At 36.3% G+C, this 14576-nt stretch overlaps 1 protein-coding gene across 2 annotated transcripts in view; it reads right to left on the bottom strand.

Annotated features, from left to right (window-relative positions):
• The window catches only part of Tbh (Tyramine beta hydroxylase), a 94760-nt gene extending 81407 nt beyond the window's left edge, over positions 1-13353 (bottom strand). For both annotated transcript variants that reach the window (XM_067769540.1, XM_067769539.1), the window contains exon 1: positions 12817-13353. In XM_067769540.1, coding sequence (XP_067625641.1) covers positions 12817-12853 — 37 coding nt within the window. In that variant the 5' untranslated portion in view covers positions 12854-13353. The remainder of the gene's footprint in view (positions 1-12816) is intronic.
• Positions 13354-14576: the final 1223 nt, after the last annotated feature.

Below are 14576 nucleotides of genomic sequence, written 5' to 3' on the forward strand. Positions count from 1 at the left end.
CCAACTCTTCAAAAGTTTTGTTCTGTTGTAAAATCAGCGTAGCCTCAATAGACGGCATCATTATCTTTTCTCAACAACCTACCCCTAAAAATGGCAAAAATGCAACATTACTTGCCCTCGCTGCCATTGACGGTGCAGAGAACAGCCCTGTTAATCAGCTGATGAATCACATTGACAAATAAACACAGTATACTATCTGTCACTTTCTAGCAAACATAACTCACCTACGGGGTTACAATTTTTGTTCTTTTCAAGTCATGCCGGGTGGCAGTGAACATTTTAAGTGAGCTGCAATTTCACAGGGCGAAGTGAGAATCTTAAAAATGTTTGCTCCTGAAAGTGGCGACATTTTTGTGTAGAAAAGAAAACACTATAAGTAAGGTAAGTTTACTCAAAACTTTTGATATACCGCAAAGAAAAAATTCAATATTCATCAACCCGCATAGAATGTAAAAAAGTGAAAAGTTTAATTGAACCTTTTTGTGGTGGAGAAGGTAAGCAAATGTGTTCTATTTGAAGAGCACTCTAAAACGCAAATCTATTGTTTACATAAAACTAACCCCCCGGGGCGTATGAGTGATTTTTTATATTTGCATGGCATTTTACTACGTACATACATACATACGGAATACGGAAAGAATGTATACATATCTACATATGTATTTATGTTACAGTTACTTTATTGAAAATATGTGTTTTGGTTTATTTTTCCATTCCCCTAATATTTATGTACATACAGTTGCAGTCAATATCTTAGTAGTGCTTTTGGTTCATTTCATTTAAGTAGACAAGTTTTTTTTTATCGCAACAGTTTTACGGTATGCACTGCAAAATCCATTAGACTTAGAAAACGGCCTCAAACATTAAACCAATTGTTAGGATTAACCTTATGGTTTTGTTAAATTTGTATGGAATTTAAGTTGCAACGGCTTCCTAGTCAGTAAATATCTTACAAGTGCGTGAAAAAATGTACAAAAAATTTATACTTTCGCGACTATAATTCTGAAAAATTTAAAAGGAACGGGCGGTTAGTTTATTTAAGGGACATTCTGCATATCTGATCAGCGCGCCCTCATAAAAAAATTGATTGCTGATGGCAAAACTTATGTGGAAATGCAAAATTTCTTGCAAAATACTTGCTCACCAACAACGGTACGTAATGTCATCAAGTGCCAGCCAAGTGGTAAAAAAGTGAGGAAGAAAGCCAGCAATGTTGGTAAGAGAAATTGAATACATCATAAGATATTCAAAGCAGTTTATATCTGGGGCCGCTATTTAGATTAAAGCTGTCCCAAAAGTGTCTCCAAGCGTTGAGCATTTGTCAGCATTTGCGTGAGCATAACCTGGATATCCATAGTTCAATAAAAGTTCCATTGTTGACTAAAAGGCATATAAAAAAGAGACTTCGATTTGCCAAAGAATATTTGAATTTTCCTTTAGCAACATTTCATGGTCGGATGATCGAATGTTGTCATGTATGTTGGATAGAGATCACGCCAATATGTAAGGCGGCCACTTCCTCACACCGAATAACACCCGAAGTATAGAAAAAAACGTAAAGCATCGAGTTTTCAGCATTATAATCTGGACTGTCTTTTTTTATCTAGGCTTGGGTTAAGAAAATTATTACTAGCGCTTCATATATTGATATATTCAAGTACATCAAAACAAAGGCCCGAAATATTCGAGCAAAGTAGCAAAAAAGGAAGTTTGAGTAAAGCCAAATCAACGTCATGAAATGGCCACCACAGTCACCAGACATAAACCCCATTGAAAATTTAACGGAACTTTACACACCCAGCTGCGCACTTGAAACGCTGTATTGTAAACTTTGTTAAGGTTAGACCATTAGGAAAAGTATATTTTGATTATCTTAACTCAGTCTATATAATTTGCCAAGGGTAGTGTCTCTATCAAATTTCAATGTAATATCTTTAAGGGCTTTTGGTTTATGGCTCGTTAAACTTTCAAATTTTCTTCTTCTAAATGTGGGTGGTGCCGAGTCCATATTTATAATTTTTGGAAAATTATGGTTGTATTTGTTTTTGAGTTATCTCATTTCGAAAAAGTGGGTTATCGTCCGATTGGGCTCATTTCCATACCAATCCATTCTAGGTCCAGATAATCCAGTATATATTTGGTGAATATATCTCAATATTTGCTCAAGATATCGTGTCAACGAACGGACAGATGCACGGACGGCCGGACATGGCTAAATCAATTTTTTTTTCGATAACGATGACGTTGATATATTGAAGTCTATATCCATCTCGACAACCAACCGTTATATAATAAAACCATCTTTATACAAAAATTATGTCAAAATTATACTTACAATCATTACACAACCAAGTTTTTCACCGCTCAAAACCCGCTGCAGTTTTTGTAAATATTAAAATAAGATAAAAATTGAAATTGTTTGACGATTTCATTTGTTAGTTATTTGGGATATGAGAGGGAAAAATTAATATTTTTTATAGAAGCTATTACAGGTATTTTTTTAATCCATTCAATTTTAAGTATGTCCACTACTAAGATTTTGACCGCAGCTGTACATGTGTGTTTATAAGGAAATTTGAAAATCATTTGAGTAAAAAAATAAAAGGTAGGATGAGATATCTAAAAATGTAAAATCACTCATGCTGCGAAGTTTTCGAGAATTAATTCACTGATTTTATTTGCTTAATGAAGCTTTGTTCATGTAACAGAAGAACTTTAACTAGGCAAATATCCTACAAACCCATACATTCGTACATAGAACAAAAAAATACTTAGTTGTAATGGAAAATAAATCGATTTCGATTGGTTTTTCCTCATAGGCACACCGCGCATTCCACGGTGATGTGTGTCATATTTTTATACTCAGCGTGCGTGCACACAGAATATATAAGCTTTGGTAATATAACGGTTGATCGTAACGGCATAAACTAATCGAGATAGATATAGACATCCACATATTAAAATGCTAAGGATGAAAAGGGGAATTAATTCAGATATGACCCCCGTCCGTTCGTCCGCCCGTCTGTCCGACCGTTTGTCTGTACACACGATAACTTGAGTAAATTTTGAGAAATCTAATTGAAATTTGGTATATGGGTTCCTTGGAACTCATCTTCCAACGCAATTTAAAAAGAGCGAGATCGGATGATAACCACGCCCACTTTTTATATATATAACATTTTGGAAAACACAAAAACCTGAATAATCAGTAAATAATACACCTAAAATGTTAAAATGTAATGCATCGACTGATGTTGAGATTCTTGATAAAAATTTGAAAAACTGTTTGAAAATGGGCGTGATACCGCCCACTTGTGATAAAATAAATTTTACAAATATTATTAATCATAAATCAAAACCCGTTAAATCTATCATAATAAAATTCTGCAGAGACGTTGCCTTTACTCTAAGGAATGCTTCGTAGAAAAACTAACACAATCGGTTGGGACCATGCCCATTTTTATATAAAATCATTTTTGAAAGGGTCGTGGATGAATAAAATAGCTAAATCCTTGCAAAGAAGGGTTTTATATCAAAGGTGTTTCATTTTCCAAGTGAAGTTATTATTAGAAAAAGGAAAATAAAGATATTTTGAAAATGGGTGCGGCACCGCCCCTTTTATGACTAAGTAATTTTCTATGTCTCGGGAGCCATAATTCGAAGACACATTTACGGATCTTAATAAAATTGGGTACACATAATTTCCATATAAAAAAAAAAATAAATGTAAGGCGCGATAACCTCCGAAGAGATCTAAGGCTGAGCTTCTCTTCCAATTTGCGCCGTGCTCCTCTTGCTTTTCCCTACAAACTGGCCGGACGGGACCTACATGTTTTATGCCGACTCCGAACGGCATCTGCAAGGCAGATGAGTTTTCACTGAGAGCTTTTCATGGCAGCAATACACCCGGAGCGCTTGCCAAACACTGCCGAGGGGCGACCCCGCTTAGAAAATCTTTCTTCTAATTGAAAAACCTTATTTCTAAAATTTTGATGTTGCTTTGCCCGGGGTGTGAACCTAGGGCATACGGTGTGGTAGGCGGAGCACGCTACCATCACACCACGGTGGCCGCCGCATATAGCAGGAAATATTTCTAGAAAAATTGCATTTACCATAAGGAGTGCTTCGAAGAAAAATTAACGAAATCGGTTAGGGACCACGCTTATTTTTATATAGCAGCCTCTTTAAAAGGGTCGAGGATGAATAAAATAAGCTATATCTTTGCAAAAAGGAGTCCCGAGTGAAATTATAACAAGAAAAAGGAAAAAACTAGAATTTTTGAAAATGGGCGTGGCATCGCCCCTTTATGGCCAAGCAATTCATTTCGAGAGCCATAACTCGAAAAATAATAAAATTGGGAACACATACTTTCTTTGAAGCAAGAAAAAAGATGTTTTAAAGGGTGGTAGACTAGAATAATAAGCTATATTTTAGCGAAAAATAGTTTTGTATTAATTATGTATCACTTACCGAGGTTTATTGCAAGAGGAAATTGGGAAACATTTTTTTAAATGGAGGGTGCCACGCCTCTGTTACCATCAAGCATTACACAACATTTGTAGAGCCTCAAACAAAAAAAAATCCATCATAACAAAATTAGAAAATTAATTTATCTGAACTGTACAGAAATTCTCGCTGAGTATAAAATATTCAGTTACATCCGAACTAAGACACCCTTTCTTGTTCATAATATTTTAAGTATTTGTGTGGATGCTAGTTTTAAAAAGGGATTGTTTTATGTCATATTTAGACAGGACTTCTGGAATGACTAATTTTGTTGCATGAACTTTGACTGTTGAAAACGTTGGCAATCGCATCCGCAAACGTGGAGCTTCCGCATTCAGGTAAACATCCGCAGCCGCATACCTGGATGCCTTGTGGGTGCGGATATTTGGCAAGGTGCGACGTGAAAGTAAATGGATTTCTGTGTAGAGAGCTGGTTAGGTTAATGGAATTATTGGCGCCTACTAAAATAAGCAGATAAAAACATAAGAAGATAAATTGCGATTGTAAAAACTAGGGTCCCAGAGTTGATAGCCAAAACTGAGGAAAACATATATTAGAATAAAAAGGATTAATTCAAGTCATAGAAAATATTTCCTTAATTTGGATGAATATTTTTCTTAAAATTAAAGATACGAAAAAGGTAATGGGAGCGCGAGGCTGCAATTTGTTGAAAATCGTATATAGGCCCTACAACTTGGACTAACAAAGCAACTTCTACGAATCAAAAGAGAGGCATGTTCACTCATGACGGTTATTCTGACTGGACACTGCCTTCTGGCATCACGTGCCTTAAAAGTAGGCTTGGTCAGTGATAGCATATGTAGAAAGTGCGGGTTGGGAGAGAAACCGATTGAGCACGTTCTGGGCTAGTGCACTGCGCTTGCCAGACTTAGACTCCAGTTATTAGGAGTGATACAGCTGTCAGATTTAGGAGCAGCAAGTGGCATACGTTCTGGAAAGCTTCTAATATTTACGAAGACGATAAACCAGGTCCTGGTTTTTGATAGGGTCGTTGATCAGTCTAGGTGAGGGCCTCATGGAGCGGCTAGTTCAACTTAACCCAATCTTGGTCATGGAAATAGTCAGACGGGTTTGAGCCCGGACGCCTGACAACAAAATCGAGATCTCTAACCGCTTAGCTACCTCGCACATTTAATTATTGCTAATAATATTCGGATGTACCGATGACTTCATATCTTTCATGAATAGAGCTGAACAATAATCGTATCATATTTATAATGTTCGAATAATCGGCTGTATAGCGGTCGATAGTTAACGGTGCCGCTTTTCGAGGAAACCAAGCCTTTAGAAAAACTTTATTTATAAATAAAAGAACTTTTTTTTTCTAGATTTTTGATGTCGCTTTGCCCGTGACATGAATCAATAACCTCCGGTGTGGCAGGCGATGTAGAACACCCCCACACCACGTCGACACATACAAAAGATTGTCCAATTGAGTTATGTATATCAATTTTGGGCACTGAAATGGATTTGATAAGTACTCAAGAAATATTCTACTCTACTCACTGTGCAACTCATCATTAGCAAATAAAAATTGGCTCTTCAATCATTTTTTGGAATTGAACATCAATCGATATTTCTGCATGAAGTATAAGGAGGGCTGACATAAAGGCAACGACGTCAATTGAGCATATGACCACTTCACATGGCCACGAATGCAATTGAAGTTATGACCATGTTGAAAGGGCGCAACGCCAAATTTTAAACTGGTTCAATTTCAAAGATATTGACACTGTGACCATCCAGCTTTTCCGAAATGGTCATAAAATAATTTTTTTTTTCAAATATAAGCTCAATTATTTTGTTTCGCCCCTCCATGTATTACAATTGCATTAGCTGCTGAACTATAGTTATGTTTTATTTTTTTTCGCTATAGTTTTGTTCACTCGCATGAAAAAAAATGCTTTTATTTCAAAATTTTGAATATAGAAATGGTATTTTGGTCCCATTTTAGTTAAAATTTTGATAAAATACTTGCCCAATGAGGTCCTCTATGAGACAGCAAGTACTTATTCGTGCTTCTGTTTCTATATTCCGGTCGCATTTTAGTGAAAAATCGCATTGGCCCAGCGTGGATTTCTATGAAATGAGAATTCTGCATTCCAAAGTCCGGTATGTGTTGCTACTTTTCCTAATTCAGATTTTTTAACAGTGAAAATCGAATTAGAGTCCTTCGAAATAAGAAGTCCTAATTCAACTAAACGTCTTACCTCTTCGGACATAGAGGTTTGGTTTTGTATTGATCTTGAATTGCTTTATGTGGGCTATGGTTTTTTTGAAAAATTGTCATGAGGCCAAACGGAAATCTCCTTAAGTCAAATTGAGAAAGGTACCAAATTCAATTGACATGGTGACCATTTGAAGTGGTTATAACGTCAATTGAGATTTTAGCCATTGACCTTATGTCATCTCACCGGAGTAAAAGATAAGGCAGATATTACGCCGCGTTTTTGGTTGTTGTTGTTGTAGCGATAAGGTTTTTCCCCGAAGGCTTTGGGGAGTGTTATCGATGTGATGGTCCTTTGCCGGATACAGATCCGGTACGCTTCGGTAACACATCACCATTAAGGTACTAGCCCGACCATCTCGGGAACGATATATATGCCCACATTAAACCTTCAGGCCATCCCTCCCACCCCACCCCCTAGTTCCACGAGGAGCTTGGGGTCGCCAGAGTCTCGGCTGTTAATGAAGCAGGATTCGCCACGGATAAGTGAGGTTGACAATTGGGTTTGGAGAAGCTATATATTGCGCTGGCAACCTGAGAGGGTTGCGCTACACAACCCCTTGAATCTGATATTTTAGTCGCCTCTTACGACAGGCATACCTACCACGGGTATATTCTGACCCCCTAACCTGCTGGTGGTGCTAATTGCCTTTTCTAAAGACTTACTTATTTATAACATTCAAAATTACTGTTCAATTTTTTGAGTAATAATTGGCACACCCCCATGTATGTGCACAAGATAAATTAAGAAACGTTAAGATAGCTTAATGCTGAAGCTATAAGAACACCTATAACTGAATTGTAAAAACTTTGTATTTGTGTCCTCTAGTTTGCTCGTGGGACAACTATGATTTGCACAAAAATTATATCAAAAATTGGCAACAATGTTTGTGCACATATGAGTGATTATATATGTATATATGACGGAATATATAGTAGACCGTTTAGGCTATGTTTGTTTGAATTGGCTGGTCCGAGATGACCTCACATAGACTGAATGAGTTCATAGTGTCACCACAAGTTGAATCAATGACCAAAATCCCTATTAAAAACCAGAAGCGATGTTGCCCGCTGATTCTACATTTAATAGCTGTGCCACTTCAACAGTTAGAGTAAGGCTCTGGCGTGCACAGGACACAAGCACAGGACTCGATTGTTTTCTCCTCCAGCTCGTACTTCCTGATCAGTGTTTCTAATATTTTGATCGCGGCTACTACTTCCGCTTGAAAAAAAATTACGGTGATCTGGCAGCTTTTGGGATCTGTTTATTTGCGGATGAGCACTGTATACCCTTCAAATGCTTTGGAATCATTGAAGTCCACGTGGCTCTATGAGCCCCATAGAAGCGCAGGTGCGGAATTAGCTAGACTGATATTCAGCATTCAATATCGTCATACTACAATGACAGTATGGTATACGCTCATGGAGCTCCGAGGCATTGAGTTTCGTTGAAATTGTTAAGGATATGTCCTTCGCCACCAGGTCTGCAGGTGAAATGTGTGAAATCGCATACAGTGTAGCCGTCGGGGTTGTTTGTGGGGTATGAAAGACTGTGGATACACAAAATATAAAAAAAAATACACATTAAGAAAATGTGTTCTGTTACATAAAAACGGCGTACTTGTTGCATTCATGAAATCTTTTGATTGACGCTTACAAAGTTTTCGAGTTAACCATACATTTCTCTCTAAAGAGGCTCAAAACGTTTCGATTCTGTACAAAAAGGTCAAAATTGCTTCCTGTACGGCGTAAGGACTTTTACTTTAAAGCTACACGGAACCTATCATAAGTTTTTGCAATTGTAAGCTTCTCTAGTCTTTAGCACTATTGTAAAGGTTATTAGTTTTAATGAACTGGAGCTGGGAAGCAAAAAAATAGACTTTACAAACTGCCTAATATATATATGTATAGTATTTGCTTCTCTTTACTCATATAAGTAATGTGGGTTTCGGTCACTAACTTTGTCATAAAAAAATTTGATATATTGTTAAAAGATACCTTTTCAGATTTAAAATAAGTTATCTAAATGTGGTTGTCCCTAGAGTGCACCTCAACAAAATTTATCAGAAAGGTACAGAGATTTATTATTTAAAAGAATGTAATCAGCTTGGAAAATTCTACACAGAAGAAGTCCACAATTTCACTGTACCCATCAATAAACTGTACACAAGACAAGCAAGGAAACCGATAAGTGGAGTAACTTGAGTAATCTCGGTCTACATTTATAAAAATAAGCGCAAGTCACTAATCAATTGTAATCTATAAGTAATATGCAGATGCAAATAGCACGAATTCTCACAGATGAACAGGCTCAGTGTAGAAACGAAAATGTTATTAGTGTTATTACCAGCATTTTCTACCACCTACTTAAATGTATTATCAAGCAAATCTAGTATAGCCCAAAAAACAACAAAAAGTAATTTTTCTACATATTTTCTTTCTTCTGAAGAACTTATGTAACTCAATAAATGTAATACAGAACTTATTAAGGAAGGTCAGGATTTTGTGCCATTTGGTCTAGCATCATTGCATTGTAAACTTCGTCGCATATTTTTGACAGTACACTAACAAAATAAACGGTTACGCATTTGCTAAATCATTGCAAAAACGCAGTACCAAAACCGTAGTTTATTCTTTCAATCTTTAATAGCAAATCATCAAATGTCAAAACAAAACAAAAAGTGCAAAGAAAAAATTTAAAATGTCAAGAGTTGCTCACGATCTGCAACGTTTCCAACGTCAAATACATAAAATTATGAACTACCTTATTTATTTGCTTAGTGCACTTTATATCTTTTTGTCATGTGATATGATCGTAAAGGGGACAAGGGACTTAAGCTTTGGCATCGCTGCTCCAAATTGCTTAAGTGAAACAGCTTAATTTATGTTAAAATTCTTATAACGTTCATGACTTATAAGGAGATGGACCTGACAAAATAAAAAAGAAATCTCAAGTAATATTTGCAGTATTCCTAATGAAAATAAAGTCGGCAGTTCCATTTCAAGTTAGCATACACTTGGATGAGTTAGTTCCCATACGTAAAAATTGAAGCGGATATTGTAAAGGGTAAATCTGGGATGAGGATGCATCAAATGGAGAAAAAAGCCAAAAAGGTGAGGCACGGGTCAAGATAATAATGAAATTCATATGACATTTTGAGTTTTTTTCCTACCTTTATAAATGGTGTCGGTTAGTCTAACATGGATAGCCGATTGGCCTTTCCACGATTAATCACGCTCAGAATCTTTCAGAAAAACGATCGCATTTTGCACTGTCAGTCAAGTGTCTCGGAGGCTAATACAACATTAAAACAAGACGATGGAGGCTATTACCTCAGTACTATAAAAACGTAGTACAATTATTCGTTCGTTCGGACAGTGTTTGTGGTTGAACTCCCGAGAATCGGATCTTATCTATTTTTCATACCCCATATTGGTAAGGGTGGTCCTCCCCTTATTTTTTTTTAGCCAAATTTTTTGTTTTTATATTTTGAATAAACAGCATTTAAAAATACATACAACCCTAAGTCCCCTGAACTAGAGACAAGAAAACCGAGAGAAGGAGAAAGAGATAGAGTTAGACGAAGAAGGAGAGGGAGCTGGAGAGAAATAAAATGACGGAAAAGACGGCGAGGGAGAAAGAGACGCAGAGAGTGGAGTTAATAAAAGGATAAAGCAAAGGGAGGGAGAAAGGGAGGGAATGTAAGAGGTAAAACTTCTTAAAAGTTATACAGATAGACGAAAGTTAGGGTAGAACAACTTTCTGCCGGCTGTGCTAGTTGATATATAACTTATTTAGCCTACTTATAATTTGGTAAAACGAAAAGCATACCTTAAGGGGTCAAGACTTATTTAGTAGACAAAAATATACTGTTTGAAAAGGACTTCAGAGCTAAGAAGGACATTAGAAGGAAATATGTGGTTTTAAAGCGGCGGTTTCATATAGAGGGATCAATATAATATACTTGTCTTCCATGACTTCAAGTCTAAAGCTAAATAAAAGGTGGTAGTGGAAGACAAATCTCCTCCACAAAATTCATAGACTACAGGCATTATCAAGACATATGACCCACAAATATGTCACTACAACGAACTTGTAGTGAACCAACCATGTTGACTGCAACGAAAATGTCTTTGAGCGAAAGCACGAGGATTTTACTTTCCACGCGTCTTCAACCTCACTTAACCCAACATAAATGAGTTGTAGGCAGAAATGAGTTCTCCTACATTGGATAAACCGAAATAACATTATAAGCCACTGCACATATCTAGTATGTCGAAAACTATGAGGAAGTGGTATTGGACACTACTTTCAGATTTTGCAAGTGGTATACGAAATTCTGAGTATGCAGTTTTGTATGTTGGGCAGTTCCAAATTTGGGCGGAAAATTACAAATAATTTTAGTTCCGAGTTGTTAGTAATTCGTCCTTTACGCTTCGATTACACTTAAAAAACTTCTTCTAACGAAACAACTTTTCTCATCCCACTGTACTTAGCACTTTAGCATACAGTTATTATCCATCAGCCAGACAAACAGACGCGCACTGTCGTTATTCTGGTTGAATATCAAAAATTATATAAATAAGTAAAGGTGTCTAAGTTCGGGTGTAACCGAACTTTATATACTCAGCGTGAGCTTCAATGGTCCATTTCATTTCTGATAAATTACTTTTCTACATAACAAGTGGCACCACCCGTTTAAAAAAAATATCTCCCCATTTCCTCTTATAATAAAACTTGATAAGTGAAATATCATTGATTCAAAACTATTTTTCGCTAGCGTATAGCTTATTATTCTAGTCTACGACCCTTTTAAACTTGTTTTCTTTCTAAGTTGCCGTGGTCTTTAAACGATCTCGTCCATTTTTATTAGAAAAAGATGTCCATTATAGGGTAAATTTGTGTTTATTACGATCCGTTAATTTTTCTTCGAGTTATGGCTCCCGAAACATAGAAAATTGCTTAGTAATATAAGGGGCGGCACCACGCCCATTTTTTAAAATTTAACGTTTTTCCTATTTATTGTTATAAATCCGCTTGGGAAATGAAATACCATTGATATAAATCTCTTTTTTGCAAAGATATAGCTTATTTTATTCGCCCACGACCCTTTTAGAAATCTTTTATATAAAAGTGGGCGTGGTCCTTAACCGATTTCGTTAATTTTTCTTCAAAGCATTCCTTATAGTAAAGGCAACCTCTCTGCCAAATTTTGTTACGATAGCTTTAAGGATTTTTGATTTATGATTAATAATATTCATAAAATTGATTTTATCACAAGTGGGCGGTGCCACGCCCATTTAACAAATTTGTATCAAGAGCCCCAATATCAGTCCACACGTCAAATTTCAACATTCTAGGTATATTATTTACTAAATAATCAAGTTTTTTGTGTTTTCCAAAATGTTATATACATAAAAAGTGGGCGTGGTTAACATCCGATTTCGCTCATTTTCAATATCCATCTGTTCTGGGCCCAGATAAGCTCGAGTACCAAATTTAGTGAAGATATCTCAATATTTACTCAAGTTATCGTGTTATCGGACAGACGGACGGGGGGACATGGCTCAATCAAATTTTTTTTTCGATACTGATGATTTTGATATATGGAAGTCTATATCAATCTCGATTCCTTTATACCTGTACAACCAACCGTTATCCAATCAAAGTTAATATACTCTGTGATGCAAAGCACGCTGAGTATAAAAAGAGGAAAACATTTTCACTTGTTTGTGTTTGTGTGCTCACGTTCTATAGTCAACAAACACACATACATGGCAAAATCTGTTTGTTTCTGTGGATATGTGTATGTCTGTATATGCAAGTGTGTTTGTATGACTATTTGTTTTTTGCTTCTTCCTTGCATGCTATAATATGAATGTATGCATGTGTGTATGTATGTGTGTATGTAATTGGTTGTACCAAAATATCATTATTTATTCACATATCGTATATATGTAAATGTGAGTAAATGTACATATGTAACATCATAGAAAACAAATATTTGTCACAACATCAAGTATAAATACACACACATATTTATTGCCACAATTGTACATACCTTTACATACATAGATAGGTACATGTGCTGCGCTCATGCCACCCACATACAGGTAGCATAGTTGAAGTTAATTTGTTTTAACTTTTTTATTTACACAAATGCATAAGCAAACAAAAATGCATAAAAATAAATAGACATACAAAAGTTTGTTAATATTTGTTTAACCGTTTATGTTGTTGGATTTCAACTCACAGCTACCTGACCTATTATCACATTTTATTTGTTTTTGTTTTTACACTTTTCGGCTTGACTACTGAATGCATAATAATCAGGATATGCGTTGTCCTGTATGTTTAAATAGCACTTAACACATTCCGTTTACGCTTTGAGCTTTCGCTTTTTAGAAATTTTAATTCACTATAATTTTCGTGCTTATATGTGTGTGGGTATGTAATTGTTTTTGTTATCTTACGCTTCAATCGCATTTCTTACGTAGTCTACTCTTACTTATAATTTGTTATGCCATACTAAAGTCATAACTTTCGTTCCTTTATATTCTGAGCGCAACTGTTTTGCCGGTGTTTTGGTTGTACACGCCGCGATGCCAATTGTAGAAGACTGGCGTAAACGAAAGTTTGTCTCGTTTTTATATCCGGCTGATTGTTAAGAAATTTCATACGAGGCGAGCCGAATTCACGAGCTGCGCGCAGCAGTGTTGGCATTGCGTTACAAAAGCACTGCTGTTTTGGGTATTTTCATACTATTTCTTTATAGTATTGTACTCTATGAGTATGTACGCATGTATTGTGTATGACAAGGCATACCATTTTATGGAGTTTTCATTTGGAGTCGTTTTCGCGGAATGCGTTTATGACTTTATGTGCTTATGTGTTAGTATGTGTAATTATTTGACGATAACGTAAGCGCAGTAGGGAAAAATGATATAAATAAGTTAGGACCTTTATATAAAAATGAAAATATACTATTAGGCATACGTTTAACTAAGTTAAAGTGTTTCTAAAACACAACAAATGTTACTCATACGCCATGTGCTAACATAAATTACATCCCCAAAGTCGATTAATCGCATTATTATACTCAGCTGTATTTATACACTAATCGATGTATTGTTCTTGCTATTATTGAGAGACTCATGATGCAATAAACCAGACAGGTGAAGTCAATATTACAAAATTTAGTCGCATTTGACAATAATGCCCTGTTGATGTTGTATTAAGAGTGATCGGCCCCATTCACAAATTGTCATTAAAGTCCTCTAACGGGAGTCCAAGGAAACTGACTGTTTCAACAGGGTAGATTGGTCTTAGAGGCGTAGACTCCACATTACAATTGAAAAGATGGTTGGTGTCATGTGGGGACACATCGCATGCAGGACATACATTATGTATGTCGGGGTTGATTCTGAACAAGTAAGAGTTTAACCTGTTACAATGTCTAGAGCGAAGTTGGGCCAGGGTGACTCGTGTCTCCCTTGGTAGTGTGCTTTCTTCTTCTGCGAGTGTAGGATATTGCGTATTAATAACGGGGTTTCAAAAAGCGTTTACCGATTCTGTGTGGATTTGGCTTAGGGCCTGTTTATGCTTGTCTGGATCAAACGGCTGTGTTGGCAGGAGCCGGATATCGTCATAGTGCTTATGAAGATGTTCAATTAACCCCTGTGGAGGTGGGGCTAGATCAAGCAGTTGTTTGCTAGGATGTCCTGGTTTGTGACAATTTAGCAAAGACTGCCTGTTCAGTATTTCGTGCTCTTTAATGTTCAGATTGCCGCATTTTGATAGGCCTGTAGCCTTTTTCAGTAT

Source organism: Eurosta solidaginis, chromosome 2 (assembly GCF_040869045.1).
Source record: "Eurosta solidaginis isolate ZX-2024a chromosome 2, ASM4086904v1, whole genome shotgun sequence".
Classification (NCBI taxonomy): domain Eukaryota; kingdom Metazoa; phylum Arthropoda; class Insecta; order Diptera; family Tephritidae; genus Eurosta; species Eurosta solidaginis.